Source organism: Penicillium antarcticum (genome assembly GCF_028974205.1).
Source record: "Penicillium antarcticum strain IBT 31339 chromosome Unknown utg000008l_segment0_segment0, whole genome shotgun sequence".
NCBI classification, from domain to species: domain Eukaryota; kingdom Fungi; phylum Ascomycota; class Eurotiomycetes; order Eurotiales; family Aspergillaceae; genus Penicillium; species Penicillium antarcticum.
Genome location: NW_026695306.1, coordinates 1840905 through 1861883, shown reverse-complemented (window position 1 = coordinate 1861883; position 20979 = coordinate 1840905). Strand labels below are relative to the sequence as shown.

Here is a 20979-nt window from a genome sequence, read left to right as displayed (position 1 = left end):
TTGGCACAAGCGCTAGAGTGCCAAGTCTTTTTCCCCGAAAATACAAAATCCTAGACAAGGAAAAAAGGGTCCCAAGAAGAGACAAGATGGGATGTTGGATACATATGGGACGAAAACAATAGAAGACGCAAAAGAAAAAGGGATATCTGCAAGGGCCTGCTGGTGTCAAAGAGGACGGTAAGTTTTCGGAAGGACAGCCTTGCCCGTGGGGTCTGCTTTCCGCGGCGCAACAGTCAGAGTGCTGGCGTCAGATATTAACACTCAAGTTTAGTATCCGTTCATAGCGGCACGCTGCGAGTTGCGGCTAAGCTCACGGTCAGCCGAAGGGCTGATGGGGCGGCTGCCACCAGTGTGGGGACCACCGCCGCCAGCACTGCTCTCCTTCAGGGCCAGCAACTGCTTGGCACGGAAGGTCTCATAGTGGATCTGGCTGGTGGTCTCTACCAGATCCTGAAGGTGGGTGCGAGTCAGGAAGTTGCGCAGGTAGACAAATTCACAGTGGTTCTCGTCCTCGACGTTGATGACACCCCACCGGTTCTGACGGCCGCGAACCTGCTTGCCGTTGACAACAATGGTCTTCTCGCTACCGACAACCGAGAAAGGAATGATGTCCTAGTATCCGAGGTCAATATCAGATCCAAATTGATTCACTTATGTCAAGCATACCTTGATCTGGGCGTTAATAGCCCGCTCCTCATCATCGAGCTCGTCATTATCATAAGGGTACATCTTCAGGTTGTGGAAGGAGAACTCCTCCTTGATACGCTCCTTGAAAGCCTGGCGCTCTTCAAGGGTGAGGGAATCGGACTTGGCGATAACGGGAACGACGTTGACGACATCGGACAGCTTCTTGAGAACAACAATATCAATGGGCTTGAGGCTATATGCGAGTCATAAATTAGTTTAATGGACTAGGGAATGCCCCAAAAGTTTGCGGGGTAATCTCACGCATGGCCTGAGGGCTGAATGAAGAACAAGCAGCAGTGGATACGGGTATCTTGGATGTAACGCTCACGCTGAGCAGTGAGTTCCTTGCGGAGGTATGCCGAGTGCTGATCCTTGATGTACTTGACGATAGGGTCCCAGCTGCGGGCACAATTAGCGTAGTCCTGGAAGATTTGCGAGAGAGTTCAAGATACCATCGGTCGTTGTTGACCTGGTCACCGTATCCAGGTGTGTCAACAATGTTCAAACGGAGACGAACGCCATTCTCCTCGATGACTAGACACCCGGTCAGCTGTTTTCCTCCCAAAAAATGTTCTCCAATATCCAAGACATACTGTGCGACACGGTTTGAATTTCGGTCGTAGAGCGAACGGGCTCAGAGGGGGTCAACCGGCCCTTGGAGTCGATCAGGTGGGACGCGAAGATAGTGTTGACAAGGGTAGATTTTCCGAGACCAGTTTGACCTAACGCGCGATTCTTGATTAGCTGAGTCCTTGGTGAGTCGCAAATAAGCATCACGTACCAACACACATGACATTGAACTGGAAGCCGCGCTTCAACAGCTTCCGCTCGATCTGGGAAGTGATGCTGTCGAAACCGACATGGCTGTGGGGGAAAACAGTGGGCTGCTGAGCCGAAGCTGCAGTAGTAGCGGCGGCCATTATGAGTGGGAGGATATGTGAAGAACGAAAGACAGAAACAAAAGAATCCCCCAAAGATGCCAAAGAGTGACTCCGGGCAAGTATCACCCCTTATTCTGTACTTTCCACTCAGGGGTGGGCTATGCCTAATTGGGACTAGCGTGGCTCCGGAGAAAACTACGATCTTCTTTTGCTTCACTGTGATAGCTCTACTAGTTCAATACCCGCATCCTCCTCTTTCGCCCTTTTACCAGTCGCCATGGCTTTACGCCTACTCCCGTTCGCTCCTGCTGCCAATATGTCGCGCTCCCTCCTTTCCGAAACGGCTCCTGTCTCCGGATTCACTCGGTTCCTTAAACCCATCGCAACCAGCGCTCTCCTACAACCCGTCTCAATTTCCCTCAACATCCCGGGAATTCTGACTGATCTGTGGGAATCTGTCCTGCGCGCCGTCCCCAAAAAGAAAACCTCCCACATGAAGAAGCGTCATCGCCAAATGGCCGGCAAGGCGCTTAAGGATACGACCAACCTCGTCAAATGCCCTGGCTGTGGCCAAATCAAGCGTGCCCATCTTTTGTGCCCACACTGTGTCAAAGGTAGGGATCACTACTTGACTGCTGAGAAAAGACTTCGGTTGTGGGTGATCGCGGAACAGCTGACTTAGTGAACAGATATCAAGGAGTCGTGGAAGGCCCTGGAGACCGCATGAGGTGCCATGGACAGGATATAAAGGACTGGGCTGGGCTTGAGCAACCTCGCGGCCTCAATCGCACGCCCAATAAGTGATTGTACTACTAGAATTGGTTGTGGAAATATGCTGCATGGCAAATGGCGTCTGGTTTTTGCGGGGAAAACTTTTTCGATATGACTTTACAATTCGATCAAATAGATTGAATAGCAACACTGTGAGACTTTCAATATAGATCGGGACCCTCGTAAATGTAACTTCAAACCAATTGAGACAACATTCCTAGTTGTAGTGCTGATTGTGCTGTAGCCGATAAAGGCGGAAGCGGGCTTCGCGAGGCCCCGAACGTCATTGCTCCTACAAACACTCGTTAAGTCTCAACCAAGCTCTGAGAGAGCCAGGCATTCCCGGAATGGTATGTTCGCTTCTGCATAAAAACTTGGTCATCTTGCTGACCGTGATATAGTCGAAACAATATCTCTCCTGGGGTGCTGCGGACAATGGTGGGCAATATTGACATCGTCCATCCGAATTTAGCTAACTTGACCCCAGCGCACTCTGTTGATATTTTCGCACTGGCCGTAACAGATAAGCAAGTCCTGTCTGTGTCAGGCTCTCCTTCTATCAAAGTGCACTCCACTGCAGACACCGAGTTCCCACTGGCGCAGTCCATCGAAGATGCCCACGAGATTGGGTGCCACCACATTGTGACCGATGCCAGAGGCTCACGCGCGATCAGTGCTGGATTCGATGGTAAAATAAAGGCCTGGGCATGCCAGGATGGCTACTGGGTTGCCGACCAAAAAGTGATTGGTAAATCGAGTTCTTGAATTTGCTTTGATCCCCCGCAATGTGCTGATGAGTACACAGCCGACCTCAAGGCAGTTGACCTTTGGGCCATAGCTCTGTCTGAAGATGGACAGTACCTTGCTGGTGTTACCAAGGAGGGACGCATCAATGTATTCGATTTGGCTGCTAATGGTACTCAAATCCGAGACCACGAGACCAAGGGTAGCTTCGGGTATTGTATTGACTTGGTAAGTCCCAAGATGTTGCACGATACCATCACTTCAAGCTAAGAAATTTGGCAGTCTGCTGATGGTCGTTTCATTGCTTCTGGCCACGAAAACGGCGCTGTCTACATCTTTACTACCGAAACAGGGCGCATGCCGTTCTCTCTCTCAGGTAAGTGACACTGCCTCAAATCCGCAGAGCTTCCGTTTCTGACCGACCCCAGGCTTGGTTAAACCCGTAAGAAACGTAGCCTTCTCGCCCGGAGGAAAGATTCTGGCAGCAGCTGGTGACTCCAAGATGATTGTGCTCTACGACACTTCCTCGGGAGAACAAATTGCCAACCTATCCGGTCATTCTGGATGGGTCTTGTCCCTTTCTTGGAGCAACACTGGTGAATATCTTCTGAGCAGGTGAGTGTGCCCTTTCTGCGCCCAGCATGATTCACAAGCTAACCCTACAAAGTTCATTCGACGGCAAGGTTAAAGTCTGGTCCATGGAGACCAAGAACTGCGTTGCTACTCACTCCGAGACAGAGAAGGCTGTGTGGAGTGCCAAATGGCTCCCAAAGATCGGGAAGACAGAGGGATTTGCAACTGCTGGCGCCAACCGAAGCATCGCATTTTACCGCGAGGCCACGGGATAAAGAAGCAACTTGACATGTTTGAAAGAAACGTTAATACTGTGACGATATCAATGGACCATAGGCATGACTACCGAAACATATATGAACATTCGTACTGGAAACAAGTACCAAAACGTTCTAAACCTAGCCTTAGTCCATAGCTTCAACGAACAACTTGCGCATTCGCTTCAAGAATGCTCCAAAATCTCGATCATCATTAACAAGATCAACCACGCCCTCCAAAGCATCTCGGTCAACTTTGGGACGTGTATGGAACACCTCGTAGTCCCGACTGGCAGTGCCCAACTCAAACCAAGCTTCTGCTTCCCAATCTTTCTCCAACAAATGGCTGTAAACAAATTTGAGTCGGTCTTCGCGGCCCGCACCCTCAATCCGTATACACAAATAGTCCTGCCAGAAATCTAGCTCCGGGAAGTTGAGACGTGATTGAGCATCTAGTTGTTTTGCGTGTGCCTTTTGCGCCTCGAGCTTCACGTTGATGGATTTCTGGGTCTCTGCGATCTGCTGCTTCAAACGGTCACGCTTGGTGAGGCGGGAATCACGTTCCAGTGTGATAGAGGAGATGGCGGCATGCATTTCAGCAGCCTCGGCCGCTTCTTTCTGGAGGGTCTGCTCGTGTGTTTGTGATTTCAATGTGAGAATTTCGATGTCGCGCTGTCGCATCCGCTTGTCCTCTACAGGCTTTGTTAGTCATGGGAAAGAAGAGGAAGTTGTTGCTTATCATACCTTCAAGCTCAGCCAGATTGATATGGAACTGATTACGCTCTTCCAGGACTTGCTTTCGGCCTCTCTCAATGAATGCATCGAATTTGATTGTAAATTGGGCCATGCGATTGCGCAGGTCCTCGAACCCAAAGTTGATGCTGGGCAACGAGTCCGCCATTGATGGCGCATCAGCCGAGGCAAGTGGAGGGCGCATGCCACTCGTTGAAAGAGATGGTTCAAAAGCCATAGTCTGCGACAAAATATCTTGTTTAGAGGGGTGTGAGGTTGAAGTTGACGCGTGAGGTTGTTTTGGGTTGCGGCGCAACGGGGCCCAAGCGTGCTTATCGATAACAGAAAACTTTCTGGATCTTCAACTTCATACGTCAAGATGGTCTGGGATCTCGCACTGACAAAGTGCACCAGATCTGATGGATGAGAATCCTGACAGTGCTCTGTACTATGGGCATTTGGGACGGCCTGTCTATCTTCCTGATGCGAAGGCCTGGACATTCACTCGGTCCTTGGCTAGAGGTGATCACCGGTCTATCCTCATTCTTTCAAGCTTGCTAACGTTCTTTAAGTTCCCTCGATCCAATATACTGGGGTGACCAATACCAAGGTGCCATCAAATAATTACACAGAAGCGCGACCAACACCGAGGGTGCCCGAAAAGGATGCCGGGAAGCTCATCGCAAGCTCCCACCCCGAACTAGCAGCCTCATGGTCTTCCTTTCGCCAAGAACCTTTCTCAAAAGCTGTGATCAACACAACCGAAAAATATGATCCAGAGGTTTCTTCACTTTTTGACCTCGGCTATGCCATCGATCTGAGGCACCGCGATAGGAGGATTCGCTCGATCCCAATCGCGGTGGCCGTGAGCGGAAAATGTCGCAATATGATAACGTTCCGAACAATAGAGGAGGAAACACTGCATCTGCCTATGGAGGATTCCACTATGCGTGCCCCGTCAATTGATAACACAGAAATGACTGAATGGTCCAAGTGTGGCGCGCCGATTCGTCAGGTACACTTTGCCCGGCCCTTGGAGGAGAAGCCTATATTTATGGCCGCTCGTCTTCCCACATCAACCACAATCTTCCGACCTCTCTATCACTGGGATCCGGTGCATATGCACTTCCCAGCGGATGTCATGATGAGATCCTCAAAGCCTTTACAGAACTCTCGACTTGATGCAAATCCGGTGGTGGATATATCGATTGCGGAAACGGGCGGCTTCTCGCATGCCGATGTTGCATTCAATCCTTGGTATCAAAAGCAAGTTGGCATTGTAGATGTCAAAGGTAACTGGTATGTCTGGGAAATCACAGGTAGGCAGCGGTCAAAAAAGGCTACTTGGTCAGCCATGCCTGTGCGGAAGAATACACTGCCATCAGTGAATCATAAACTCAAGTCGCGCCGCCCTCAACTTGATGGTTGGGCAAGTATCGAGTGGATAGTTGATGTTGGAACAATACTTGTCGCCAATCGCCACCACATCATGATCTATCCAATTGTTGATACCCAAATCCAACCACGTACGGTTGAACTAGGGATGTCAAAGCAATCCGAATGGGTTCTGGCAGTCCAACGAAACCAACGCAATCCTTCGCAGTTCTTTGTGCTGACGACAGCTCGGATACTGTGGTTTGATGCTGGAGTCTTGTCTGGCGACGAGCAAACGAACTCATCGCTATATCCTCGTCTCTCTTGGAAACACTTCAGAGATCCGGAAGATACAACATTGCGATTGACTGATCTAGTTGTATATCAAGGTAGGCACTGACGCCACCACGACCAAGTTCGAAATACTAACTTGTCCAGACTTGTACTTGGTTCTATACTCACAGCTCACTCCAGTTGTGCAGATATTTCCATGTCCATTCATAGCCGACGAACAGACCGAGGCTCTATCAGTTTCTGATCCACTCATTCTCGATGCACCACTTCTGGCGGATATATCGCCAGTGCGAGAGTCGCCTGTGAGATTTTCATCATTTATCTTCAAAGAAGTTGCCCACATGGCAGCGCTGATCAAGGATGACCACAAACCTCATTTGACCGTCATCAAGCTTTTTTGGATGGATTCTAATCTTGCTGTCCATGAATCAACCTTCAAAGGACCTCAAGGAGACCCCGACGACCCGGATTTATATCGCGAAGACAGCATCCTGCGACCGAGGAAGCGATATGCTCCAACAAAAGTTGGCAAAGTCGACGATAGCTTCATCGTGGATGATTGGGATGAATCAGTGGTACCGCAACAGATTGTTCATCGCCCCAAAAGCAAGAAAGCTCCCACTCGGACAGGCTCGGATCTTCAATGGACACTAGATTTCTCATACATCTATGATATGGTGATAGGCAAAGCAGAAATCATCCAGACGAAGTCAAACCAGAAAAAGAGGCACAAGCCAAAGCCAAGGTCTGTGGACGAGTTAATTGCGAGTCTACAAAGCGATATTAAACAATTAACGACAAAGCAATCTCCGAGCGAAACATTGTAAGTGGTCAAAGAGACGTCGCCAGGACTACGCTAATTCTCTACAGGGTCGAGATGGGCGGCAATAGAAGAATCTTTGGGGACGACCTCGACCAAAGCGCGGATGATGTGAAGCATCTCGTCTCAGAACTCATACCCGATTCCCAGGACTCTGACGCCAAATTTCGAATCCTGACTTTGCCGCTTCGATTCCCGAAAGAATTGCAGGACTTTCCGGTCACTCTATCAGGTGACGCCGACATAGGGCTTCTTCAAACATATGATCGCCTAGTCGATGATTGGATGTCCAGTCTCTCTCACCATATCCCCACGCACACGCGCATTATGAAAGAAAAAGTCATTCGAGGAATTGCTGCCGATCTTCTTCTATCACGTCTTGTCGGCATCTCCAACACGCTGGATGACGTGACTCAAGATCAAAATGAAAAGGCTGTGGCACAGAAGAATCTTCTACATTCGGGCTACTTGCCATCATCACAATTTTCTGCAAGTCAAGTGCCAATTTCTAGTGCCTTTGGTTCCCAAAGGAACCCGGGACCGGTCAATCAATCGAAATACGCTGCAACACCAGCCCTGAGAGGCCTCTCAGCATTTACTACTTTTAAGACCCCTCGTGCGACCCCCCGAAATGTGGAAAATTTACTTTCTCACTGGTCAGTGGGAAGCAATCCCTCTCAATATGTTTGGAAGAGAATTGAAGACGAAGAGACACGGCGTGCCTCAAGGGCCAACACACCCAGAAACAGACGAAAGAAACGCTCTCAGACTCGCGACTTATCCCTTCCCCCAACCCCAGCTGTGCCCACGGTCCGGGCATGGGGAAGTCAGCCAGATGGTCCTCCACGCATCAACCTTACAAGCAGTCAACCCATGGAGGGCGTCTCAATGACTCAAACAGAGCGAGGAGTCTTCGGAGCCCGCGATCCCTTCAAGAAGCCCAAACCCAAGAGAAAGAAGCGTGCAGCAGGATTTTAAAAGAAACCAGTATAATGAAAACACGAATATCATGAATGTCATAATGCCATACACTGTGTAATATTGAACTACTGCCGAATTACCGAGAAGTAACCAATCGCGAATATCTCTCAAAGGGATGGAACACGTGTGACAAATGCAAGCCCCTAGAATAATTTCCAAAGGCCCCTTGAAACATATATAATTTTTCATTGAACACATTTTCTTTAAAGACCCAAAACTCCCTTTCTTTTTCTCCAAGCTGCAGCCGTCGCGTCCCATCCCACTCACCTCCCCGCAGCCTCGCCAACTTTCCTTATTCAACTTTCCACTATGTCTGACCACCAGTACAAGTTCAACGTGACCATGACCTGCGGCGGCTGCTCAGGTGCCGTAGAGCGCGTTCTCAGGAAGCTCGAAGGTAAGCAAGTCTTCCGCGAACATGCGGGGTCCTTTCAAGACTTCGCGCAATTGTTGATTTGATTGTCTCCGACGAGAGCAATAACAACAACACCAAGTGCACACCCCGTACTAACATGACTTCTCTCTCAGGTGTCAAGAATTTCGATGTCAATCTTGAGTCCCAGACTGCCAACGTCACCACCGAGCCGGCGCTTTCCTACGATACCGTTCTGGCAACGATCAAGAAGACCGGCAAGGTCGTGACTGGGGGAGAGGCCGACGGCCAGACTATGAGCGTTTGAATGCCTACAATATATGTATTCCAGTTATACCTGGGCTCCGGTTTACAAGCTGCGCGCTGGTTGGAAATCGAAATGCGTGAATCCATCAAAGGCCGACGGCTGAAGACTGAACTCGAAGCCCTTGGTAGCGAGATATACCGGCAGTATGTCATGCATTGAGCTATTCTATATGATCGTGATGAAGCTTGAATGAAATAGACAATGGGGAACAGGGTTGTCCCAATTCAAATTGAAACCCATGATAGAGTTCTAAGAATATGGAGGGTATCATGAACAAGGCAATGCGATGCATGCAAATAGGCAAAGTCCCGAAACATCAAATCCTCACGCCGGAAAGAAACAAAGTCAGAAAGGGGAATGATTGGGAAGTAAACGAGGTTCGCTTAATCAACGATAACAATAGGTCTTCCGTCTGGGATGGGATAGTAGGGGGGTCTCGAGTCGACTCGCTGGACGTAGACAGGTCGGTTCTGCTCCATAGCCAGAGAGGATGGAGGGAGGCCAGGCGGTGGACGTCTGTGTCTGCGTTAGTAGAGATCTATCAATGCAAGGGGGGGTCTCTATTGGTGAAATGATTGGCTTCCCCGATGAAGGCTTACCGGGAGGAGATAAACCCGCCACTAAGTGGTCTGTGAATCTGAGAAGGGGATACATGAGGTTGGCTTTTCCCCGGAGAGGATTCGGATAGTGTGCGGACGTGGTTGTGGGAAACAGGGGCCATTCGTGGGCGCATAGGCAATGGTCCGCGTTGGTCCGGGGAATTCCGGGCATAAGAAAACGGGTTGGTGTCAGGATAATCAGCGACCCTCTTTCTAGCGGGCAGGGAAGAATCTCCAGTTGGCTTAGCCTCAGGTCCAGAGTGTCGGGCGACATATTCAAGTGGAGGAGGTTCCCGGATGTCAACGTGGCGTACGAAGCCATCGGCATAAAAGGTCCTGTCCTGGTGAATCTCTTCTGGCACAAGACGGCCACCATCAATGCGAATGTGTGAACGCGGTTCCTTTGGCATGCGGAGACTACGATCACCGTAAGCGTGCCAAGTTCCAGGATTGGAGATGGCTGGTGCAGCCCTGAAGGTGCGATCACCCTCAGAAACAAGAACACTAGAAAGATATTCAGGTTGAGACCGATGCTGATATGGCCCATCGATATGCTGTCGATCCGATGGTCTTGCATCGAGGTTGCCATGCGCATGCGGGGGATAGACATAAGAAATGGGGCTCCTCTGGCGTCCTACAACGGGTTGCTCCATTGGCAGATAATCTCGTCGAAGATGAACTTGATCCTGGGGTCGGTGTTCCGAGGCTGGATCGATGCGACGATAGGATTCTCTTGGTCCAAACCCTTCGGGTACGGGAATCCCGGTGGGCCTCGGAAGCGGTTCAGGTCGAGAACCCTCATGGTGCAAACGCCTTCTTTTGCTGGAAATGTTATTGTTGCCATCTTGCTCGATATCCTGGTTAAGATGCATCATGTCCCCTTGGGGACGGCCTGGCGTGACTGACCGGAGCGACATTCTTTTAGCCATGTTGACCAACGGAACTGAACTGTCAGTTCTCCGGTTCTCTAGCGACCAGGGGGTTTCAATGGATGGCAGGATGCGCTCTGGTTGCTTTGAGCCTGGTATAGGGTAAAGGGAACTGATGGTGTCAGGACGACGTCCAGAGGGAGCTTCGCTACTCTGGGCGGTGTCCTTGGGTCCGCTCACAAACACAGATGCATTTGCTCTGTCTTCCGACTGAGGAGGCAGTCTTTTGTACCGAAACCTGGAGTCCATTCTAGTAGAAGGGAGATCCAGTGCCATTTTCACACCTCTGGGTCTAGAGAGTTCTTCCAATACCTGGAGTTCAGGCGATCCCTGATTGGTTAGTCCAATTGGCCTAGTGTTGAGCTCATATTTTGAGGATTTCTGTTGAGGATCCGAGGGAGCGTAATTGCCCTGGACGCCTACATTCCCGTTGGCCATCTGCCGGTCCATTAGTGGTAAAGTAGATCGTTGAACCTGGTTCTCCATACTGGCAGAGCCTGGAATGATTCGTTGTTGAACCTCAGCATGGGGGACGATGTCCTGGCGCCTGGAAACAGGTGCTTCTTGAGCGGCAATCCGTTGCGTGGTATACCGCGGGCTTTTGTTTTGAGCAGCGGTACTGGCAAATCTAGTTTGCTGTGTACCTTGCATGCCCTCTCTGTATTCCTGAATAGCACGGTTCCATGCCTGGTACCTGCTAAATCCTCGGCGGTCGGCAACATTCTTTGCTGCCGCCATTCTTGGTACAAACCTGAATCCAGGCGGTGCTTCCTCGGATAGCTCCCGGGGAGTTTCCTGGCCCGAACGGTTCGCATTGCCGAGGAGCGGAGTCCGAAGTTTATGAGCTCGAGTGTCGCTTGGAAGAATCTCCACCCTGGTGCTCTGATGGCCTGTGCCAGTGATCGCATCTTCTTCTGATTCGCTATCTTCGTCATCGGAGATGACGATCACCTCGCGGAAGACATCCTCAAGGACTGTCTGGCCATTCTCATCATCACCACGCCATTCAATGACTGTTTTAAGGGTTTCATGCTCAACACTGTGTCGCGCCTCATGGAAGGACAACTTTTTCAGAAGGCTATCGTACTCAGTTTTAGTATGACGAATGTGTGCAACCACCGCCAGCTGTGCCCTCCGAGCCATGGGCAATTCGGTGGCAGTCCCGACTTTCTTTTGACCCTGAATTTTGCAAATATCAGGTTTCCCACGTCCTTTTCTTTTCTCGGCTCAAAATGGGTATACGTACCTTTTGAAATGCGGTCTTGATGATCCGGTTGAGATCTTCATCTGGGATGTTGGGAAATAGATCCCTGATTGCGTCTCTAGCATCTGTGTTCAAAGTTATTTGGGAAACTTCAGAGCCAGCCCGAGAGCGGTTCTCTCTCATGCCCATGGCATAGAGGGGCAGCGTCTTTCCAGTGCTTGTGAGGTAGAGGCCCAGCTCGGAGCAAACAGCAGCCACCACGGTGCTTGGGAAATGGTATCCTATCCGGTGCACATGCTGAGAAAGGTTGTGAGTGCGAGCATGAGGGGTAGTCTAGAAACTATAAGCGGTGTTAAGAAATGGGACGAGCCAAAAAACATTCTCACCGAGACTGCATAGATTTGAAGATTCTCCTTTCGACACCGCTCCTTGCATGAGGTGGTGAGCTGAGGGTTTCCTGCTGGGATGAAGGTGTAGCCACTTGGTGCTTTTGCTTCAAAACAGATCTGTGTAATTTGTTAAACTCCAGAGATATTAAAGACAGAGAATATACATACAACACTTCGAAGCTTCTTCTTTTCTTGTGTCACAGACTCCATGATCACCTTATGTTTGCGAGCTCTGCGTTGAACAGCCCGACTAGGAGCACGTCGAGCTGCGGCCAAGGCTGAGCCCATCACACGGGCCATCCTTCTGGTTCGGTTCTTGAATGAACCTTACTGGAAGGGAGATCTCAGAGCATGGCTCACACCATGGAGAGGAAAGGGATATCGGTGTTTTGTGTATGGGTCCAGAAGTACAGGGCAAACTGTAGATGCACGTGTTCTGGGCCGCGGTTGCCCCAAGTCCAGGGACAAGCACCTAGTAAGATCTGCGCGAGTCCTAACGGCAGGACAAGCAAACAAATAAAGAACCTTGAAAGGTTGAAGGAGAAAGCAAAGGTTAGGCGGAACGATAGAGAGAGTTGGAATGATAAGATTGTTGCGGCCCAAAAGTTGACCTCTCCCGATCAGGTTAGTGCCTGAGGCTACAACTCTTCTGCCGTCTTTTGCGAACTTCCCTCCAATACTATCTTGACATTTGTACTCCAGCGTTCCCATTTATTTCGTTGCATTATTGGGGCATGAACCCAGATCGGACATGAATACTCCAATCCTGGCCATGGTGGATCGACGAGCTGTGGTCCACGCATACCGTCACCTCTACCGACAGGGGTTGAAAGCGATCCGATACTCGACACCTGGTCGCTATATGGTACTCAAAACACTACGCAAAGCCTATCGTTCCCCATCCGAGCAATTTGATCCTGCAAAGATTGCAAAGACGCTTCAATTTCTTGAACGAGCCACCGAGGTAGCAGGCATGGAACATAAGATATTGAGAAACATTTTGATGGCTAGGTACTGGGAGCAGGATCATCTCACAAAGGATTCCCGGTGAGTACCATTACCCACAGTGGAGAAGAATGCTGCTGACCCTGCTTTAGTCTACGGAGCTTAGGACTCGGCCATGTAGAGAACCAGTTGCGGACATGTGCCTCTGACCATTTAAATCTGACGCTTGACCGTTTGAATGAAAGTCTAGGGACGTGTCTTAGGTGATTGGGGTCTGCGGTTCTCGACTTTTACTTCGCGCCGATGCGACCCGCTGTACGGAGTACCAGACCGTGCATCGTTAGGCCTCAGTGCTTCCCTTGGGCATGAACTCAAGGTGAGGCAAGACAACCCGCCCAATATGAATTGCATCCCCTGGATATCAGCGCGGCCAGAACACCGGCATACCTTCCGACCCCAAGATTCCGGAGACCACGGAGGGCGTGCTGACTCTAGGGTCATTCTCATCTCTCGCGTTGATTACAGGAATACAGGACAATCTATGGCAAAGGATGTGCCATTTATAAGGCATTATTATATGCCATGGAGTCCAGGAGAGTCAAGCCTAGTTTCCGCCTACTATACGGTATTAGTTTGGTCCGAGACATGTGAGTAAACAATGGTATTGGACAGATAATAGTAGCGCGAAGCATGAGAAATACCTCAAAGACATATCTCCACCATTTGGTTATCAGAACAAATAAATAAACCACTCTGCGGAGTATGAATATATAGTAAACAGCCCATGTGAGACCATTTATGATGATTCAGCACCCGGAGATCGGAGCCTTAAAGAGGCGGTGCCCGGAGACGTCACATGCCACTCACCATGGTTTGTTTCAGCTCCAACTTTGTTGCTTTTTGGACTTTTGGTCTTCAGCATCCATGATTAAATGAGATTGCTTACAGCCCTTCATGAGTGGTCTTCTCGAATCGCTGTTGATTGAACTTGGACTACGATCTCAACCTCTGCCACCCCCGCCGGTTAGCCAGCCACATGACCACCAAGCTGAGTCTCGCCTGAGCGAAGCGCCGGAAGCCACAATAAGCGAATGCGAAGAGGAGAGCTTAGATTCTCGACCGGGCCAAGACTGCAGACATAAAGCAAACTGCGGAGATGCGGGGTCCCTGCATAGCCCTCCCTTCTTCACAACTTTACCCAAAGACATGGATGGACGAAACTTGCAGCCGGAGGGCAATCGAGAAGCCTACTATGACACACCTGGGTCCATTCGAAATGTAGCCGCTGCCACAGATGACTCGTCCGATCACACACATGAAGCTGGCCTCAATATGCAGCAGGCCAGTTCTGGGAACACCCAACCTTCACACATCGAGGCAGTGAATGCGCAAAATACGCCAGAAGACATGACTGCTGCGATAGCAATCGAAGGGTCTAGGCGATCACTGAGCAACGCGTCTGATCTCAATGGAGTGGGCCATTCTTTGCTTCCGGCAGATGATGGGATGGGTGTTCTGAGAAGCAGGATCATTGCCATCAGAAACCTAGAAGTTACCAATGGCGAAAAAGCGCGAAAAGTTCATGACTTGATGACAGAAAGCTACAACTCGTCGCGAGATCCTTTGAATGTTTCTTCCACGAGGTTGTTGTCCCCGCCCTCGAGCCCACTACCCACAAGTCCAAAGACTATGCAGCCGAGTAATATGTTTAAATTAAACCAAACAAACCCAGATGGAATTACTCATTACGAGAGCTCATTCAATCTCACGCCCGAAGACTTGCAACCCACCTACGTCCCCAAGACGGAGCCTGAACCACACGAAGGTGAGTTAGGCGATGAAGATTTGGATACGGAAGATTTGGAAGAGGCCACAATTGGTTGTGCGCATTATCACCGCAATGTGAAGTTAGAGTGCCATACTTGCAAGAAGTGGTACACTTGCCGGTTTTGCCATGATGAAGTGGAAGACCACGCTCTCATTCGCCGAGACACAGAGCACATGCTGTGTATGCTATGTGGACATGCCCAACCTGCAGCACAGGACTGTAGAAAATGCGGTGAACAGACAGCGCAGTACTATTGCGAAATATGCAAGCTCTGGGACAATGACAGCAAGAAGAGCATCTACCACTGTAACGACTGTGGGATCTGTCGAATTGGACAGGGTCTAGGGAAGGATTTCTTCCATTGCCTGGTAAGATTACCTTTGTGGTCAAAATTCATTTTCAAACGTGCTGATCATACCTTAGACTTGCTGCGTTTGTTTGCCAATGTCGATTGAAAACACTCATCGCTGCATTGAAAGATCCACACAGTGTGATTGTCCTATCTGTGGAGACTATATGTTCACGTCTCCTGAGACCGTTGTTGTTATGCGATGTGGCCACAGCATTCATCACAAGTGCTTATCAGAGTATTCCAAAAGTTCTTTCCGCTGTCCAATCTGCAGCAAGACAATAACCAACATGGAAGCCACTTTCCGAAATCTGGATCGCACCATTGAGAGTCAACCTATGCCTGCAGAATTCAAGGATACAAAAGGTCTTGTTTATTGCAATGATTGTGGTTCAAAATCAGTTGTTAAGTACCATTGGTTGGGCTTGAGATGTGAACTGTGAGTAGAGTATTCAACTTGACAATTAATAGAAGCTTGCTAATTCTCTCCAGATGCGAGTCATATAACACAGCTCAACTTCGCATTCTGCATGGAGACATGTCAGCTCAGCCCGAGGAAGATGATGGTGAGCATCTTCCATCTCGACCTCGATCATCCTCGGTCATGGAAAATGATGAATCCATGTCATCTTCGCTGGCAGGATTGAATGTCGATCCCGGCTCGGCTCCTCGTTCACGGCTCAGTGTACCATCAGTGGAACCCGAAAGACAATTTGCATCATACAACATTACTCGCGGTCGTGCTGTCTCGCCGGTCGTAAGCAACTACTTTGGACTTCCCACTGAGCGTGAGTCTGAGAAGCCTTCATCATTGCCATTTTTTGGAAGCCCATCATCGCGCAGTGTCAACGACACCGACTTTGGTGCATTGAACTTCTTGAGCAAGAAGCTCACTTATCCATATGGGCTGTTTGGAGGCGAGACAAGGGCGACCGATGACATATCAGAAGGTGGTGAGGAAGAGGAAGACGATGCAGAGTCATCAGACTCCGCTGAATCAGCTGGCTCCCGGGGCAATGAGGATGAGGAGGATGAGGACCATCTCGATATTTTTGGCCATCGATGATGGGGTCATGCGATTCAATTTAAACAAGTCAAACTAGCAGCGGCCGCGCAATCACTGCTCGGCAAAGCTCTTCTCTGGTCGGCTGTCTGGCAGTTGATGGGGCACTTTGGGATTACGCCAACCGGACAGTCCCTTGACGTTCTTAGCCACTCAGTAACTTGAGCTGCGTGGCGGCAACAACACCGCGCTAGACGACAGTGGAAGTCTAAATGCGTACTTGGCTGGACGTTGCCTCTCAGGATATACTTTCATACTGGTATCAAAGCAATGATTCTATCTGGGGTTTGGCAAAGGGCCAGAATCACAGCCCACGAAAATGTTCCAGCCACAGCCCTCAGAGACCTTGTCAATGATTTTGGATCAAAATAACTCACGGATTAACATGAACCGTGCATTTGGAGCATGTTGGGTTTGCATACATAAGCAGCTGGATTTGCTGCAGCATAGCGCTCACTTTTTTCGGTTCTCAAAGTACATGGACATCATGGCGCTACGATAGCAATTTGTTGAACACATCTTTTGGCATTATTTCCATCTAGCAAGGTCTATAGAGGTTTGTAGCTATATGTGTCCACACGAGCTGTATCATCTGGTTCAATCAAACAGAAGATCTCTCCGGTCCCTGAGATGAACGAGCTGGAGACGCGTCCTCTACATAAGCGGTTGGCGCTTTGTCTCCTTTGTCCATGACGGCCATCGCTTCACGTTTTTCGGAAGTTCCCTCGAATTCTCCGGCTTCGACATTATCAGGTCCTTCGAAGATCTTGTCCATTCTCTCGAGGGACACGCCTTTGGTCTCGGGAAGGATGAAATAAACCGAGATCTGTAAGCGCAAGAATCAGTCCGCTACTAGGGGTTATAGATAAAATATTAAATCATCAACTCACGCCAGCGGCCAAATTCAAGCCAAACAGGAGCCAATAACTGTGGTCACCGACTTTATTATTGAAGGAGGGCCAAGATTGTGTGAGTAGAATCAGCCAGCATGTCTGACCAAGCATCGAAAGACCAAATCCCTAGCGATGCTGTTAGTTATGTCCTGTTCCGTAGAGCGTTCAACTGAGTTCGAGTTCAACTTACCTTGTCTCTCACATGCCGAGGAAAGATCTCTGTAACCACCGTTGGTGCAATGGGTCCAATGGACCAGCAATAGGTCAACCCAACAATGAAAAGCATAGCAATTTCAACAATAGCAGCAGCTTTGTTGCCTTTTGACGGGAAAGCAGTGGTCAGACAAGACATGATCAAGAGAGCCAGTGATTGGATCGCAAATCCTGCAAGCAGGAGACCCCGGCGACCGAATTTTTCAACTGTGAATGTATTAAAAAAACACTACAAGCAGCTGGAGGACAGACTGGATTCCATTGGTTGACAATGCCTGCGAGCCAGAGGCCCATCCGAGACTCTGATAAATCAATGTGGCATACATGGTCAATGAAGCAATGCCTCCGCACCAGAGCGCTGTCAGTTGTATTGTCAAGTGAAGCTATATACTGTAAAGAATTACATACCTGCTGGAGACCTGCAGCATAAAGATCATACCACAGCCGCTTGCGCATAGTCTTATCTTTGAGAAGACCAACATAGCCCGTCTCATAGCGACGGCGGAACTCGTACGAGGCCACTAATTCATGGAACTCGGTACGGATACGTTCGTCCGTTGGTGCTCCAGATCGCAGCCGACTAAGGACTTTAAGAGCCCGCTCAGGGGTCTCGGGGTATTTCTCGAGCACAAATCGTGGGCTTTCAGGGTACCAGAACGAGATCGCGACAAACGCCAGACCAATAGGGATTTGGACAATGTTCGACACACGCCAGGCAATATTATAGGGTGACTTGTGGAAGGACATTCCGTACCCAGTCCAGAAAGCAATCAAACTTCCTAGTTGGTAGCCGAATTGCGCGACCGTTCCGACGAAGCTGCCTCGAAGTTTGGTGGGTGCACATTCCGCGACGTAGAGGTTCGTGGCAATATAGACGCACCCGAAACCTAGACCTCTGGAAGTTGTTCAGTATTTTTGCAAGAGATAGTATATGAGGATCAATAGACTTACGTTACAAGTCTTCCCAGGATTAGGACTCCAAAGTTGTTTGGAACAACCTCGACGACTCTAAAGTTGTTTCAGATAGCAACCCCCATAGTCACTTCGAGTGACACTTCAATAATCATGATTCCGATAGACATCTGTAGAGCCCAAAGTCTTCCAAGCCATGAAGCAAGAGTACCCCCAAGCCAAAGCTGGGCCAGCGCTAAAGAAACACATTGTCAGTCACCTGGCCGTGACCTCAATGCAGTCGGAGATCTCGAAATTACCTGTCATGGCCCATGGTATCGTTGCAACAAGACCAGATCTGTTTTCATCGATGTTATAGTATTCCATGAATTGCTTGTCGGCCAGAATAACCGTCATGATCCCTGCATCATACCCGTTGAAGCAGGTTGAGAAGACCATGCCATACAAGAGCAACGCCGCAAAGCTAAAGAAACATTGAGAATAACGGCATATATATAAAGCAACTTAGTCCGGGACCCCACATCTGGAAAGGCGCGACCTGGATTCCCCAGAAAAACTAAGTCTAAGCTTGTGGGGAAAGCATCAGACAGTCAAGCAACTTGACATTTCGGCTTCTTTGCCCCCCCCGCCGGAGTCTCCGCCGGAGTCGGAGCCTCCCACCCAAGCCCTAAGTACCGGCGGAGATCCGACCACTGGGAAACTCGGGAAACATGATGATGTGAGGGTCTTGCTTTCTCGCCGACTTCAATCTCGGAAGGGCTAGCCGATACCCCCTATATGCAAGAAATACTTAAAGACTGCTTGTCTTCTTGGATGCTCATCTATACCAGAACCCTTGTTCTACAATATCATGGACTATCCACAGGAAAGCTTTGTCGCGACAACGTTTGCCCCAGGATCCTTCTGGGCACGTCGTCGCGAAGTGGTTCGGACTCAGACACTGCGGCATCAACTGAACATGCTGAAGACCACTGGGAGGTATGACGCTTTCAAGCTGAAGTGGCACGCGAGCTATGGAGATCCTCCCACGGTGTATCCAATTCCAAATCACCAGTTCTGGGATTCTGATGTGGCCAAGTGGATTGAAGGAGCTTGCTATTTGTTGATGGACCATTACGATGCAGAGGTAGATGCGGCTGTGAACGAGCTGGTGCAGATGATCCAGAGCGCCCAGCATCCCGATGGGTACCTTAACATCCATTACTCAGTTGTTGAGCCTGGCAAGCGTTTCACGAATCTGCGAGATATGCATGAGCTGTAGGTTCATATGTTTAAAAGAAACATGTCACCTAGCGAGCTGCAGATAGCTTACACGATATCTAGATACAACGCTGGTCATCTCATTGAAGGTGCACTTGCCCATCGTCTCTTTTACAAGAACGATGATATGCTATCTCCCATCTTGAAGTATGTGGACCTTCTGGCAACCAAGTTCGGAGACCAGGATACTCAAATTCCCGGATATCCTGGACACCCTGAGATTGAGCTTGCTCTTCTACGGCTGTACAAAGTTACAGGAGACGAAAAGCATCTCAAGCTAGCCAAATTCTTCATCGAAGAAAGGGGCAATCCCTCAGGCGGAAAAACAAAAAGGCACTATTACGACATCGAAGCTGAAGCTAGAGGCGAGAAAGAGCATGAGCGACCTGCATACTTCCCCGCTGCCAGGAGCTACTCGTATGTGGCTATATGTGCTTTTCATAGGGGTGTTGCTAATAAATGCGTTGAACTAGCTACCAGCAAGCCCATCTGCCAATTATTGAGCAAGAAACAATTGAGGGACACTCAGTTCGAGCTATGTATCTGCTCACAGCAGTGACCGACCTCGTTCGGATATTCCGCCCTGTCAGTAAAGTGGGAGCCACTTTCTTGCCCGCTGTCAACCGGCTTTGGTCGAACATGGTGGAGCGGAAGTCCTATGTCACTGGCGGCATTGGAGCTATCAAGCAATGGGAAGGCTTTGGTATTGACTATTTCTTGCCTCATGGAACCGATGAAGGTGGCTGCTATGCAGAGACTTGTGCTGCGATTGGAGTCATGATGCTTGCTGAGAGGCTGCTGCAGGTAAGCTTTCCTTATTTCTTCCATGCATACTTGTATATGATGGGCACTTATTCGAAAAACCTACAGATCGATCTAGACAGCCATTATGCTGACATCATGGAGTTATGTCTTTATAATGCAGTATTGACTGGTATGAGTCTGGACGGCAAGGCATTCACATATGTGAATCAGCTTGCTTCCTCGGACAAGGATCTTTCCGAGCGCCATGAGTGGTTCGAATGTGCTTGCTGTCCACCTAATGTCACACGTACCTTGGGCTATTTGGGTGGATATATCTGGAGTAAAACTGCGACAGAAAGCAGCGCCATCGTCAATGTGCATCTGTATACATCAGCCACTCTACGTGCTCCTGTTTCAGGATCAGAGGTTGAAATTACCCAGAAGACTAGCTGGCCTTGGAATGGTGATGTTGAGTTCACCATCGCGACAAATGGACCCCCTGTTGACCTCGAATTGAGATTGAGGATCCCCAGCTGGGCAGAGTCATGGCAGGCAAGTTGATACATCACATCTGTGATTACCTGCATGCTAACGATCATCAGATTACCCCGAGTCCCGAAAATCTAGATATCCAGAAAGGATATCTACATCTAAAAGCCGAATTTCTACAGCAAACCCCCCAATTCCGGCTTTCATGTCCAATGAAAGCACGAGTTGCCAGGCCCAATCCACTAGCCAACCAGCCAGTGGCATACATCACACGAGGGCCAATTGTGTACTGCGTGGAGGATTTCGATCACCCATGGGAAGAGCATCATTTCAAGGTAAGACCTGCAACACATCTACTCAAAATGGAA

General features: G+C 49.4%; 11 protein-coding genes across 11 annotated transcripts; 7 read left to right on the top strand and 4 right to left on the bottom strand.

Annotated features, from left to right (window-relative positions):
- Window positions 1–267: 267 nt before the first annotated feature.
- aspD (septin aspD) lies at window positions 268–1607 on the bottom strand (the record flags this gene model as incomplete). Its single annotated transcript, XM_058466300.1, has 6 exons — window positions 268–612; window positions 667–880; window positions 949–1086; window positions 1140–1221; window positions 1281–1409; window positions 1469–1607. The coding sequence occupies 6 exons, from the start codon at window positions 1605–1607 to the stop codon at window positions 268–270; spliced, it is 1047 nt and encodes a 348-aa protein (XP_058317628.1).
- A 238-nt stretch (window positions 1608–1845) lies between these two features.
- N7508_008235 (mitochondrial 54S ribosomal protein bL32m) lies at window positions 1846–2295 on the top strand (the record flags this gene model as incomplete). Its single annotated transcript, XM_058466299.1, has 2 exons — window positions 1846–2182; window positions 2258–2295. 2 exons carry the CDS (start codon window positions 1846–1848, stop codon window positions 2293–2295), a joined length of 375 nt encoding a protein of 124 aa, XP_058317627.1.
- Window positions 2296–2686: 391 nt separating this feature from the next.
- Window positions 2687–3931, top strand: N7508_008234 (SKI complex subunit WD repeat protein SKI8; the record flags this gene model as incomplete). Its single annotated transcript, XM_058466298.1, has 7 exons — window positions 2687–2689; window positions 2741–2777; window positions 2827–3087; window positions 3145–3311; window positions 3366–3459; window positions 3512–3698; window positions 3751–3931. The coding sequence occupies 7 exons, from the start codon at window positions 2687–2689 to the stop codon at window positions 3929–3931; spliced, it is 930 nt and encodes a 309-aa protein (XP_058317626.1).
- Window positions 3932–4060: 129 nt separating this feature from the next.
- On the bottom strand, window positions 4061–4883 carry N7508_008233 (kinetochore Spc25 family protein; the record flags this gene model as incomplete). The annotated part of the gene is made up of 2 exons (XM_058466297.1): window positions 4061–4605; window positions 4658–4883. 2 exons carry the CDS (start codon window positions 4881–4883, stop codon window positions 4061–4063), a joined length of 771 nt encoding a protein of 256 aa, XP_058317625.1.
- Window positions 4884–5064: 181 nt separating this feature from the next.
- Window positions 5065–8111, top strand: N7508_008232 (uncharacterized protein; the record flags this gene model as incomplete). Its single annotated transcript, XM_058466296.1, has 4 exons — window positions 5065–5167; window positions 5218–6408; window positions 6458–7136; window positions 7184–8111. 4 exons carry the CDS (start codon window positions 5065–5067, stop codon window positions 8109–8111), a joined length of 2901 nt encoding a protein of 966 aa, XP_058317624.1.
- A 312-nt stretch (window positions 8112–8423) lies between these two features.
- Window positions 8424–8794, top strand: N7508_008231 (copper metallochaperone ATX1; the record flags this gene model as incomplete). The annotated part of the gene is made up of 2 exons (XM_058466295.1): window positions 8424–8511; window positions 8643–8794. The coding sequence occupies 2 exons, from the start codon at window positions 8424–8426 to the stop codon at window positions 8792–8794; spliced, it is 240 nt and encodes a 79-aa protein (XP_058317623.1).
- A 383-nt stretch (window positions 8795–9177) lies between these two features.
- On the bottom strand, window positions 9178–12215 carry N7508_008230 (DUF2293 domain-containing protein; the record flags this gene model as incomplete). The annotated part of the gene is made up of 5 exons (XM_058466294.1): window positions 9178–9310; window positions 9394–11501; window positions 11569–11859; window positions 11913–12032; window positions 12084–12215. The coding sequence occupies 5 exons, from the start codon at window positions 12213–12215 to the stop codon at window positions 9178–9180; spliced, it is 2784 nt and encodes a 927-aa protein (XP_058317622.1).
- A 451-nt stretch (window positions 12216–12666) lies between these two features.
- N7508_008229 (uncharacterized protein) lies at window positions 12667–13136 on the top strand (the record flags this gene model as incomplete). The annotated part of the gene is made up of 2 exons (XM_058466293.1): window positions 12667–12962; window positions 13013–13136. 2 exons carry the CDS (start codon window positions 12667–12669, stop codon window positions 13125–13127), a joined length of 411 nt encoding a protein of 136 aa, XP_058317621.1. The 3' UTR covers window positions 13128–13136.
- A 678-nt stretch (window positions 13137–13814) lies between these two features.
- N7508_008228 (RING finger and CHY zinc finger domain-containing protein) lies at window positions 13815–16103 on the top strand (the record flags this gene model as incomplete). The annotated part of the gene is made up of 3 exons (XM_058466292.1): window positions 13815–15056; window positions 15112–15476; window positions 15530–16103. 3 exons carry the CDS (start codon window positions 13815–13817, stop codon window positions 16101–16103), a joined length of 2181 nt encoding a protein of 726 aa, XP_058317620.1.
- Window positions 16104–16701: 598 nt separating this feature from the next.
- Window positions 16702–18556, bottom strand: N7508_008227 (uncharacterized protein; the record flags this gene model as incomplete). The annotated part of the gene is made up of 7 exons (XM_058466291.1): window positions 16702–16926; window positions 16991–17119; window positions 17184–17413; window positions 17558–17564; window positions 17615–18101; window positions 18158–18214; window positions 18378–18556. The coding sequence occupies 7 exons, from the start codon at window positions 18554–18556 to the stop codon at window positions 16702–16704; spliced, it is 1314 nt and encodes a 437-aa protein (XP_058317619.1).
- A 412-nt stretch (window positions 18557–18968) lies between these two features.
- On the top strand, window positions 18969–20683 carry N7508_008226 (glycoside hydrolase family 127 protein; the record flags this gene model as incomplete). The annotated part of the gene is made up of 4 exons (XM_058466290.1): window positions 18969–19375; window positions 19442–19795; window positions 19852–20182; window positions 20249–20683. The coding sequence occupies 4 exons, from the start codon at window positions 18969–18971 to the stop codon at window positions 20681–20683; spliced, it is 1527 nt and encodes a 508-aa protein (XP_058317618.1).
- Window positions 20684–20979: the final 296 nt, after the last annotated feature.